Source organism: Papio anubis, chromosome 10 (assembly GCF_008728515.1).
Source record: "Papio anubis isolate 15944 chromosome 10, Panubis1.0, whole genome shotgun sequence".
NCBI lineage: Eukaryota > Metazoa > Chordata > Mammalia > Primates > Cercopithecidae > Papio > Papio anubis.
Genome location: NC_044985.1, coordinates 59,971,401 through 59,984,110, shown reverse-complemented (window position 1 = coordinate 59,984,110; position 12,710 = coordinate 59,971,401). Strand labels below are relative to the sequence as shown.

General features: G+C 38.7%; 1 protein-coding gene across 1 annotated transcript in view; it reads right to left on the bottom strand.

Moving 5' to 3' along the window:
• Window positions 1–2,700, bottom strand: part of MTX2 (metaxin 2) — a 69,349-nt gene extending 66,649 nt beyond the window's left edge. The window contains exon 1 of the mRNA XM_003907658.4: window positions 2,446–2,700. Coding sequence (XP_003907707.1) covers window positions 2,446–2,485 — 40 coding nt within the window. The 5' untranslated portion in view covers window positions 2,486–2,700. The remainder of the gene's footprint in view (window positions 1–2,445) is intronic.
• Window positions 2,701–12,710: the final 10,010 nt, after the last annotated feature.

The window sequence follows — 12,710 nt, the reverse complement described above, 5'->3', positions numbered from 1 at the left end:
GATATCCTTATGAATAAGGATCTCAAAGAAGTCACTTCAAGAATACCACAGAGAGATGCCAGATATCGTTAAACATTTCCAAAAGAAAGTAAATACTAAGTGTTAGCTCATGTCCACAGGAAGGAAGGGTAATAAGCAAAGTGTTAGATACACTATAAATTAGAGCTCTCAATTACAAAAACAGATTCATAATTACTTAAGTTATAATAGGTCTACATAGACACATATCTCTAGCCTGTACTACCAGAAACAGAATATTGAGAACAGTTGCTGGATTTGAGTCACATTTGTAAGTCATTTACAAGTCAAACATAGTGTTTCTGATAAATTATTACTTTAACCACTGCTATAGTCTGAATATCCCCTCCACAACTCATGCTGAAACGGAATTGCCACTCTGACAGTATTAAGAGGTGGGATTGTTCGGAGGTGATTAGGTCATGAGGGCTCCACCCTCATGAATGGATTCATCTCTTTATACCAAGAGTAGGTTGTTATAAAAGCAAGTTCAGCCCCCTCAGTCCCTGGCTCTTGCCCTCCCTGGCATTTTCACCTTCTGCCACAGGATAATGCAGCACAAAGGCTCGCATCAGATACTGGCACCTTGAAGCTGGAGTTCATTGCCTCCAGAAATGTGAGAGTAACAGATCACTACAAATAGCTAAGACGGCAGACAGACAAAATGCCTAGAAATTTTTAAACGTCACTACTTAAAGCAGTATCAAAAGTTTATTAAAAGACATTCATCATTTTCTCATTAAAAGAAATCACACATTAGGACACATGCACCCAGTGAACCACTCTCAACATACACTGTGAAGTTTTTTTTTTTTTTTTTTTACATAGTAGCAAACTAAATTAAATCGCTGATCTAACTATATAAGCCTGATTTTGTTCTCAATATGAATGGTAAAAATGGAAATAATCATTCCTTGAAATCTCAAGATCAGTCATTGATTTGGGTTACAAATACTTACTGAGCACCAACTGACTATGAATACAATGGGGAATAAAATAAGTTTGATCCCTACTTTCAAGAAGCTTGCAATCTAGTAGGAGCTTCTCTCTTCTAGAAAATAATATTTTCAAGTGAAGAAGGAAAAAAAAAGAGAAATGTGAGCCTTGATGGCTCAACCTGTAATTCCAGCACTGGGAGGCGAGGAGCCCAGCGAGGCGGATCATAAGATCCAGGAGATGAGACCATCCTAGCTATGTATGGTGAAACTAAATCTCTACTAAAAAATACAAAAAACTTGAGCAGTGGCGAGCGCCTGTAGTCCCAGCTTCTCGGGAGGCTGAGGCAGGAAAATGGTAAACCTGGGAGGTGGAGCTTGCAGTGAGAGCTGAGATCCGGCCACTGCACTCCAGCCTGGGCGACAGAGCGAGACTCCGTCTCAAAAAAAAAAAAAAAAAAAGAAATGTATGTTTACACAAACGCAAAGCAGTAAAAAACATTCCAGCAAATTTTATGACACATTCTGTACTTCCCATTTCCAAAATACTATCTTATTACTTCAAATGTACCTACTTATTGTGATGACTGTCTTCATTACCGTACTCATGTTGAAAACACTGCTAGGGAGTTATGACTAATTCTATCAGCCTGTATCTCAAAGTACCTATGTCTGGTCTCCTCACTTCCTCAACAATATTTATTCTTTCATGGCAATAAATAAGAACCTCAATAAGAGAAATCAGAAATCTATATACATCAGTCATTTTCAATGCACCGACTCTAAGGTATTTCTTTAAAGTACATGCAGATTTAAAAATATCTCAATGAATCCGCGCAGACGTGGTGGCTGGTGCCCATAATCCCAACTACTCAGGAGGCTAAGGCAGGAGAATTGCTTGAACCCGGGAAGCGGAGGTTGCAGGGAGCCACGTCGTGCCACTGCACTCCAACCTCGGTGACAAAAGAGAAACTCCGTCTCAAAAAATAAATAAATAACTCCTAGAGTCTTAGCAAATGGCACTACTGTGTCGCTGGGAGAGGAAGCAAGAAGTCTGATGTTCCCTCAACAACAATAGGTAACAACTGATCAGTGACAGTCACCTTAAACTTTGGGTACCAAGACCCAGAAACTGCCCCTACTCTTAGACTGAAGCGTTCACATGTTTGCCCCTGTGGTCACGCCCCCCACCTCAATCCCAATCCAAGGCCTCCTCTTCATACTCCAGCACCTCCCAACGGAATGGGGAGGTGGGACAAAGTACCGCCCAAGGGAAGGAGACGGGACTCCAGCTCCTGCGGAGTGACCTTGGCCAAGTGTCTCCTTAGTTTTTCCATACGTGAGATAAGGTTGGTAGCCCGTGCCTGCCTCCACCCTCCGGGCTGGGTTCAGCGTATAATGCCACAACGGTGGAGGAATGCTCCACCCTGTACCCCATGCGACTCCCCGAGACCGCGCCGCCACCTTCTGGGTCTACGGCCACCCACGCTACCTGCAATCTGGGAGACGAAGGCTTCCGCCACTAGAGACATGTCGGCTGGGAGGCCCTGCGCCCGTGTGCCTGCCCCCCACGGGCCTCAGCGTCCTCCACCGCAAACCTGGCAACTCTTGGCAGTTAACTAGCTTAGCCCCGCCGAGGTTCAGACCCGCAAAGCCCACTGCAGCAGCAGCGGCAGCTACAGCGACGCCCCGAAGGTTACCGCCAGGCCCGGCTAGGAACTTCCGGCGCAGCCGAAACGACACTCGAGCGCTTCCGCCGGCCCCGCCCCCGCGCCGTCCTACCGGGCGCAGGCGCTGCGAGCTGCGTCCAGCCAATTCCAGGCTCTGCGTAGGGTCTTCGCAGAGGGAAGCGAAGTACCCGACTAGTCTCCCACCCAGGGGACTGGCAGGGGGATCTGGGAGATTTTTTAGCGTGCTTTCTGTAAGCCAGAGTTTTGTGAGCAAGTAACATTTGTAAACGCCCACTGGATAGTAGGCACTTATATACATATATCTACACAAACTTATATACATATATACACATATATACATATATGCACACATATACATATATACACATGTATACATATATATACATATATTCGATTTGACTTCGTCCTCTCAACAACCCATTAAAGTAATAATATCGCCATTTTACAGATAAGAATATAGGTTTAAGGAGTTTAAACCGCCTGCCCAGGCAGTCCTCTGAGGCCCAGATTCAAGGCTGCGTGAATTCCCTCTTTTCCATTATATTGCTGGGTTGATTAGTCCATGGGTACACATTGGTGTTCATTTTTTTATTTTTTCAAACATGCTTGGCAGAAAGGAGGCTTGAGCAGCACCTAAGCCAGAAGATAATTTGTGCTTCAACTACATACACCCGAAATGATGCTCAGCTTGGAGAATAAGATACTTTAGTTTCACACACTTCTCACCTTCGGGGGTGAACGAGACAGATAGAGGAGAAACTAAATACCCTGAGTGACTTTCTCTTAACCTAATAGCTTCTTAAATTACACAATTAAAGAAAAATCATATGCATTACAGATTGGTGGTATTACAAGTGGGACAGGCTTCAGAGCTGGTAACCCAAAGCCCCCTTCACTGATGAGAAACAGGTTCAGAGAGGTGAGGTAACTCATTTTAAATCACACAGTAAATCAAAATGTCAGACAGCTTACTAGATTTTTGCAGAGGAAACCTGTATTCTAAGAATTACTGTCCATGACATTTAGAAAGCTATATTTCCATTCTTTTTATCCATAGATCTCTATTACTGTTCGTTCTGCCTCCTTAACTAGTGTGTTGGTTTCCCAGAGCTGCCAGATTACCACAAACTGGTTGGCTAAACAACAGAAATTCATTCTCACAATTCTGGAGGCTAGAAGTCTGAAATCAAGGTGTCAGCAGGGCTATCTGATGTCTTGTAAGGCTCCAGAGAAGGGAGTTGCCGGCAATCTTCCATGTACCTTGCCTTGTAGATACATCACTCCAATTTCTGCCACCACATCACATGGCATTCCCCCTGCATGTCAATGTGTTCAGATTTCTCTCTTCTTGAGAAATAACACCAGTCATTATGTTAGGGACCCCCACTCTAATCCAGTAGGACCTTGTCTTAACATGATTTCTTTTTTTTTTTTTTTTTTTTTTTTTGAGACAGAGTCTTGCTCTGTCACCTAGGCTGGAGTGCGGTGGCGTGATCTCGGCCCACTGCAACCTCCACTTTCCAGGTTCAAGCGATTCTCCTGCCTTGGCCGCCCAAATAGCTGAGATTACAGGTGCGTGCCACCATGCCCGGCTAATTTTTGTATTTTTAGTAGAGACCAGGTTTCACTGTGTTGGCCAGGCTGGTTTCGAACTCCTGACCTCATGATCCACCCACCTTGGCTTCCCAAAGTGCTGGAATTACAGGCGTGAGCCACCATGCCCGGCCCCATAATATTTTTTAAGGTTAAGTCATATTTTCATTTCCCTCAGCAAAAGGAAGTTTCTTAAACTGCATTTAAATTTACCCAATAATTTACACTGACATGAACACAGCAGTGTCTTAGGAAGTAGTGTCTTCTCTATAGCTGAAATTCAGAGTTGACAAACAGCTGTGAATAGTAGAAATACAGGGAAGGTAATATTAATAGATTTTTCTTGTTTGTGCAGAGAGAGGTAACACTGATGGTAATGAATACATGAGATTCAATTTCCTCCTCATCCCGTAGGTATTATTGACCAAGAGAAATGAGCTGTTCCAGGTACTTTGTTATCAATCAAAAGAAAAGCTTTCTGGCCCTGTCCGTTCTCCTCACAGTGGAGAATTATGTATAACTGTAATAACAAAGAAGACATATCATCACTTTAAGTTATATTATCAATTTTGGTTTGTCGTTTTTATAAAGCTGAAGACACAAGATTTTGACTACTTTTTGACAGATTTGAAGTTTAAGATTTCTCCATATCATAGGGCCTGTGTGGGAACTTAAGCCAAAGTCCCTGGAGAGTAATGAAGATTCAACTGGGGAAACCAAAATCAAACATATCCAAAGGGTAGAAGTGAGCCCCAAAGTGGAAGAGACTGGAAAGAGCCAGAGACTAGACACAGATGCAAGAGAAACAGAGCAAGATTAGAGGCAAAATAGAATGTGCCCTTAAAATTTAAGTTAAGTACCCATGGCTTGATACATGGTACATGCATGAACTGAGCTGGCTCAAAGGTACTGGTTTGGAACTGACACCAATCTTCTTTATTATGGCAAGTGCCTTAGTCCATTAGGGCTGCTCTAACAAAATATCTTAGTCTGGATAATTTATAAACAGAAATGTACTGCCCTCACTTTTGGAGGTTGGAAAGTCCATGATCAAGGCACCAGTAGATTGAGTGTCTTGGGGGTCCCAGTTCTCATAGATAGCACCTTGGACATGTCCTCACATGGCAGAAGGCAAAAGGGGCAAATAAACTCCCTTGGGCCTCTTTTATAATGACACTAATCCAATACACAAGGGCAGAGCCCTCTTGACCTAATTACCTCCTAAATTCCCATCTCTTCTTAATACTATCACATTGGCAATTAAGTTTCAACATATGAGTTGTCGAGGGACACAAACATTCAAACCATAGCAGCATGCTTTTTAGAAAAAAATAAAACAGAGATGTGCTGGGGGCATTGTCTATACTCAACTCTTTCTTCATTTAAGCCGGGGAAGTAGAATCATGAGCACCATATGGATTCACTTTTTCCCCCTGACTGATGGTTCTTTTGCTTCCCACACAGACACATTTAGGCTGGAAAGAATCTGTAATGTGGGAGGTCTTTATTACCAAAAATTAAGTCCAATAAAATGCAGATGTCTGTATGGTGCCCACAAATAAACTGTCTTTGTAATAAATAGGCAACTGGAGAAAATATATTTACGCATCTGTATTAGAATGAATGGCAGATTTAAAACTCAAGATCTGTTTAAGATCACCACAATTGAGGGAAATACAAGAAAACAAGCCACCAGAATTTTTAAAAATGAGTTATAAAACAAAAGTGCTGGGGAATCCATATGTTACTAAAAAAATAATTACACAATTTTTAAAATAAAATATCAATGCATGACATTAACAGTCTTGTTGCTTGCCCTAAAAAAATCACTTTCTTGCAAAACTATTATAGAATATTTTCATGTCCCTAATCTAGACTTTCATGTTGCTGTATTAAATATAAGAAAATAAGCAGTTATTATGATGAATATACACTTTATTAAGATTTAAAATACTAAGATATTTTATCTACATTTTAATTTTCTCTGACAGAATGTTAATATTTTAAGGTAAATATTTTATTTTTAAAAAGGTGTCAGCAAGATAACATTTTTGTCTATGATTCCTTTAAAATTACTATTTACTTAAGAACAATATATAAATCCAGACCTTTTTATCAAATTACTCCCTCATACCCCATCAACAGAATTAACTATGGTTAAATCAATCAACCCAAATAGAGTGTTAATATACTTAAAAACACTGAAGTAACTGTATTAGTTCATTCTCACACTGCTATAAAGAACTACCTGAGACTGGGTAATTTATAAAGAAAAGAGGTTTCATTGATTCAGTCTGCAGTCTGAACAGGAAGCATGACTGGGAGGCCTCAGGAAACTTACAATCATGGTGGAAGGCAAAGGGGAAGCAAGCATGTCTTACCATGGTGGAGCAGGAGGAAGAGAGAGAGAAGGGAGAAGTGCCCCACACCTTCAAAGGATCAGATCTCATGAAAACTCACTATCACAAGAATAGCAAGGGGGAAATCTGCCCCCATGATCCAATCACCTCCCACCAGGCCTGTCCTCCAATTGTACAGGAGATTTGAGCAGGGATGCAAATCCAAACCATATCAGTAACAATGTTATGCTTCAATGCCTTAAGTTCCTCTGTTAATACTCTTTACTGCTTTAGAAACAAGCTGTAGACAACTATAAGCAATCTAATATATAAGGTTTACAAAGATATTTTTAAAAGGGTAGATAAATGTGACAGTCATTCATCCTTATATCCCTCAACTCCTTTTCTCCATTTATAATTCCTAAGAAATTATAACCAACTCAGGACTGTTACATTATTACCTTTTTATCGCTTTCTGTTCTTACCCCCTGTTTTAGGCTAGCACACTCTCACATAAACTATGGCATATTTGACCATGCTTTGGGAAATATCTACAATATTGATTGTAGTGGACCTAGATTCCTCAAATATTAACTGCTTTTCAAAATATATTAAGATGCTACATTTCCAAAATATTCTTCCACCTTGAGCCTATATGTTGCCTCATTTTCATAGCTTTACCATATTATAGGGAGCTGAATCTTTTTACTCTATTGACTGCTCTTTGCTGGTGGTGGTAATGTCTTATCTACAGTTACAGGAACTGTATTAGTTAGGACTTTTCTGGTTGTAAGTTATAAAAAAAATACACACACAATTAAACTCAGCTTAAGAAAGTTTAATTTTATTGCCTCATAGTGGAAGAAAAGATACAGAAATTATTCACGGAACAGAATGGAGGGTTCTAGGAACCAATAGCTTAGTCCTCCAGCTCTCTATCTCTCATCTCTGTTCAGCTTTATTATTTTTAACTGAAGACATGTCTTCTCTCAGATGGCAGAAAAAATAGCAGCCAGCAGCACCAACTTGACATCTTCCAGGCTTGGCAACCCAAGAGTAAAGAGAGTTACTCTCTTCCAACTTCCTAATGCTGTATTCATTTCAGGGAAGAATTTTAATTGTCCTTGCTTGCGTGGTCTCACTCTGGATTAATTACTTTGTCCAAGTGAACGGGCTGAATGATTTACCAGGCCAGGGGAAATGCGACCTGCGACAAGAAGGAAAGTGGGAGAAAATATGCTTGAGGTTGGGTGAGGTGGCTCACGCCTGTCATCCCTGCACTTTGGGAGGTTGAGGCAGGTTCCAGACCAGCCTGGGCAACATACTGAAACCCCATCTTTATAAAAAATGGCAAAATTAGCCTGGTGTGGTGGTATGCACCTGACGGTAAGATCTGCTTGAGGCTGCAGTGAGCTGTGATTGCCCACTGCATTCCAGCTGGGATGACAAAGTGAGACCCTGTCTCAAAATACACACACACACACACACACACACACGTATATATATGTACATGTATATATACACACGTGTATATATATATGTATATATACAAGAATTATAGTGCTGTACTATGGATACTGTTGTTTTAAAACTTGGACAAGTCATCTAAACCTTTTAATATTTTTCATTTCTATGAAAGAAGTAGTAAAATCTAATGATGCATTAATTACAACCCCTGGGGTGGGCAGGAGGGGGAATTCAGATAATTGGGTTAATCAAGAGGAACAGAACTGAAGATGCCTTCAATAGAAGTATTATATACCTGTGAAAATAACTACCTTCTTTCATAAATATAATTAACCCTAAACAACGCTAACAAAAACAGTCAACACCAAATCACCTTAGCAATACATTTTAACATTTTTAAGATAAAGCAAAAAACACACATACAATTGCCTTATCCTTTGGTGTATATTGTGCTTCCAGACCTGGCTAACAAGGATATACTTTCTTTCTGAAGCTATAATTAATATGTATGAAATCCATGTAATAGCATGAAAAATGTAAATGATGCAATGTTAAGGAAAAACAGCAGAATGCAAAATGTATTTTCTTGTGAATACAAGTATGCAAAAAGCATGTATATAAAGAAACTGGATGGGATTTCTCAAATGTAGTAACACTGTTCTATCAAGGCAACATGGGATTTTTGTTTTTATTTTTGCTGCCTTCTAAACTTCCTGGAATATTTTTATGCCACTTTTACCATTTGGGGAAAAAAGGCGTTTTGTCACACTGGGTAGAACTTCTTTAAAAGTGACTAATATAGCAAGTGCTCTAACCTGTCTGCATCTAGGTCTTGCATAATAGACAGCCTATTAATTATACTGCTGACAGGCTATTTCTAACCAGCTCCATGTTTGATGTTCCATGGCAGAGATTCACTCTTATGGTAATAATGAGAGAACATGTGCAGACAGAACAACCAAATACATTATTGTTTGATTATTCTTATTTGAGACTCTATACCGGCCGGGCGCTGTGGCTCACACCTGTAATCCCAGCACTTTGGGAGGCCGAGGCAGGCGGATCACGAGGTCAGGAGATCAAGACCACCCTGGCTAAGACGATGAAACCCCGTCTCTACTAAAAATACAAAAAATTAGCCAGGCATGGTGGTGGGCGCCTGTAGTCCCAGCTACTTGGGAGGCTGAGACAGGAGAATGGCATGAACCCGGGAGGCAGAGTTTGTGGTGAGCAGAGATCATGCCACTGCACTCCAGCCTGGGCAACAAAAGGACACTCTATCTCAAAAAAAAAAAAAAAAAAAAGACTGTATACAAATTGGCAAGACACATCTGGATATGTGATTTCTATTGCTGAATACTAGATAATGTGTTAAGCAGGGAAAAATTGGCAAACTTCGTAGATCAGTTATAGACCCTTTTGTTAATTTGACATTGGTTTTAAACCGTATTTGAGTCATTACATTTTACCTCATAGCCCCTAAACAAAGCTGAAAGGATGGCAATGAGGCTTAAGGTACCCTGAAGCAAGAGCATTGGCAAATAACTGGTAAAGAGTTTACCCTAAGAAAGCAGAAATTTGAAAGGACTCCTGAATACTTGGAACTACTTTGAGGAAGAGGCTACCATGATGGAGAAATAGGTCCCTCTAACACAAAGCTGGCATCTAGAAGGTAATGCAAAACAGCATGGTCATTACCATTTTCCTTTGCCTTCTGTTCGAATCAGAATCTATAGTAGAGAATGAGATTCATTCACTCATTCATTCTTCAGGTAATTATTGAATCTCATTTTGGAGTGTTGGGTCCTCAACGTCTAGAGATACATGGTGAATGGAAGTCAATGTCTGCTCTCCAGGGATTTACCATCCAATTGAGAAGATGGTCAAGCAAACAGGCCATTTCAACACAGTGTAATACATGCTACTGAAAGAGTATGCAAACACATTCAAAGTTACAGGCAATGTTATCTAAGAGAGGTTTTATGTTACCATGTTGCACAGCTACTACACTCTTCAGGGTGAGTGATATGTCCTTGCCAGGATACCAAATGACTTTCCAAAATTTGAATATCTGAAAAATAACTAACTGGGTTAATAGAAAATGCACCTTCAGTAATTTCAGATATTTGAAACCTCATTAAATATCTCAGCGTTCACAAGAATAATGACCAACCTTGTTCTGGCACATGCTTGAACCTCACAGTTCCTCAGAGGCACAACATGCTTTGTTCATAGCAATTTCTTCCTTTCTACATAAAATGAAAACATCACACCATATAACTCTTCAACATTATTGAAAGCAACCATTTTAAGCTGCTGGTTAGTATGAAATATTTGGTATCTTGCCAACTTCCTTTTTCTTTTTCTTAACAGTATCCCAGAAATAAAGCACAGAAACTCAAAAGGAATAAAAACGACTAATATCAGATAGAAGTTCCTCCTGCCAATCACAGCAATCGTTTCCATTTTTTCTCTGGATTTTTTAAATTGACTGAATATTCTTCTCTTCCCTGTTGAACCCAGTTATTCACATGAATCCACATGAACTTTATCTTCTATTTAGTTTTGTCTGCATTTTACTGCAAGTGAAGAACCTAATTCCAAGTATTAAAAATCCTATCTGCCTCTGCTTTGTTTAAAGTTGTATTTAAAATGCCGGTAGTGCTGTCAGGCTACGCCTCCAGTTCAGGGAAAAAAAGGATATTTTTTGTATGGAGCACTCCAAGCACATTAGTTGCATCTACACTGCAATCTAAGGCTGAAGTATTAAAAACTCAAGAAGGCCTTTCACTAGCTTAGGAAAGGATCAGATAATTCAATTTCTCCACACAACTCCCTCATCCAGTTTTCTCCAGGGGATTTGTAACTAGATCACTACACAGCTGAGAAAAGAGAACTAGCTTATATATCTAGGAGTATAGTTGTACACATACAAAAATGCAAATATGGAAAGCAATTTTAGTGTCTTAAAATGAAATGAAGTCAGGGTAAACAAAGATAATACTTTACTTTTTAAAAATAATAAATTTACTTTGGTCTCTAACAACAATTTAAAGTTCATTTAAGTAACCTATATATTTTTCTTATATCTCTCAACTTTTCCTTAATGCCCATTATCATGTTGAACCATATGTTAACAGCAAGACGCAAGATTTTAGGAAAAAATGGGCATACTAGAAAACATATTAAGCTTACCAGCCCTGCCAAATTATGTTGTCATAAGAAAATACTTTATGGGCCCGGCATGCTTCTACTGTGCTACTCTGCTACATAGAAAATACTTTAAAGAAAATGTAAATTGGATTAAAATATACTGTAACAGGCCAAAAATTAAATTAAATATCATTGCCTTTTCACTAGGTTTCTTTTAATTTCAGTTCTTGAGTATTATTTACTCCTAATAGCTGAAAATCATGTCCTAATTTATCTAATTATCTTTAACTTTTATTTTGAATAATTTTAGACTTATAGAAAAGTGGCAAACATTGTACAGATAATTCTCATATGCCCTTCACTCAGATTTCTCTAATGTTAATATCTAATAGAGAAATAGAATTTTTTATTTTATGTAAATACAAAGTGGTATTTGTAAATGTAGTATACTTGTATTTGTAAAATGTACATGTATTTGTTAAGTATAAAATATAACATAGTAAAATTATTTAAACCAGGAAATTATAATACAATTGACCAATCTACAAAGTTTATTCTAATTTCTTCCATTTTCCCACTAACTTCCTTCTTCTGGTCCAGGATCTCACATTGCATTTAGTTATCATGTCCCTAGTTTCCAATCAGCGACAGTTCCTCAGTTTTTCTTTTATCTTTGTCTTCCATGACATTGACACTTTTGATAAATACTAGTCAGTTCTTTTGTGCAATGTCTCTTAATTTGAGTTTGCCTGATATTTCTCATGATAAATTGAGGTTATATGTTTTTGGTAAGCATACCATTGAAGCGACATTGTGCCTTTGCCAGTACATCATGTTATGGGGTACACGTCAATATATTTTATTACTGGTAATGTTAAATGTGATCATTTAGTTAAGGTAGTATCTGCCAGGCTTCTCCATTATAAAGTAACTTTCTTTTCTTTGTAATTAATAAGCACATTGTGGGAGCTACATTGAAACTATGAAAAATCCTGTTTGTAATAATACTTTTGTCCAGCAACTTTAGTATTGGTGGATGGTTCTTGCTTGCAACAATGATTGCTTTGGTGTTTGCCTAATGGTGACTTTCTGTAATATTTTCAACATTTTTTCCACATTTATTCATTTAAATTCTACTTGTAAAGAAGAGTTGTGCCTTCTCCCCCTTTATTTATTTATTTGATTATTTATATCAGTATAAGTGTATGGTTATTTATTTCAGGAATTCTATTGGTTATAATCAACAAGTAACTTTTTTTTTTTTGCTCAAATTTTCCCAGATTGGTCAATTGGCTATCTTTCAAGTTGATTTCTGTGTCCTTCCAAAAATGCCTGTGTTGTCTTTTGAGCAATTCTTTATTTCCTTATTTGCTGGTGCTAGAAGATATTCTAGACTAATTTTCTACTTTCCCTGCCCCAGACACAGAAGCAATCATTTTCCAAGGAGCCTTGGTTTCTCTTAATGGAGAATGATATTTAGAAACCAAGATCTGGGAGAGGCGTAGTGGCTTAGA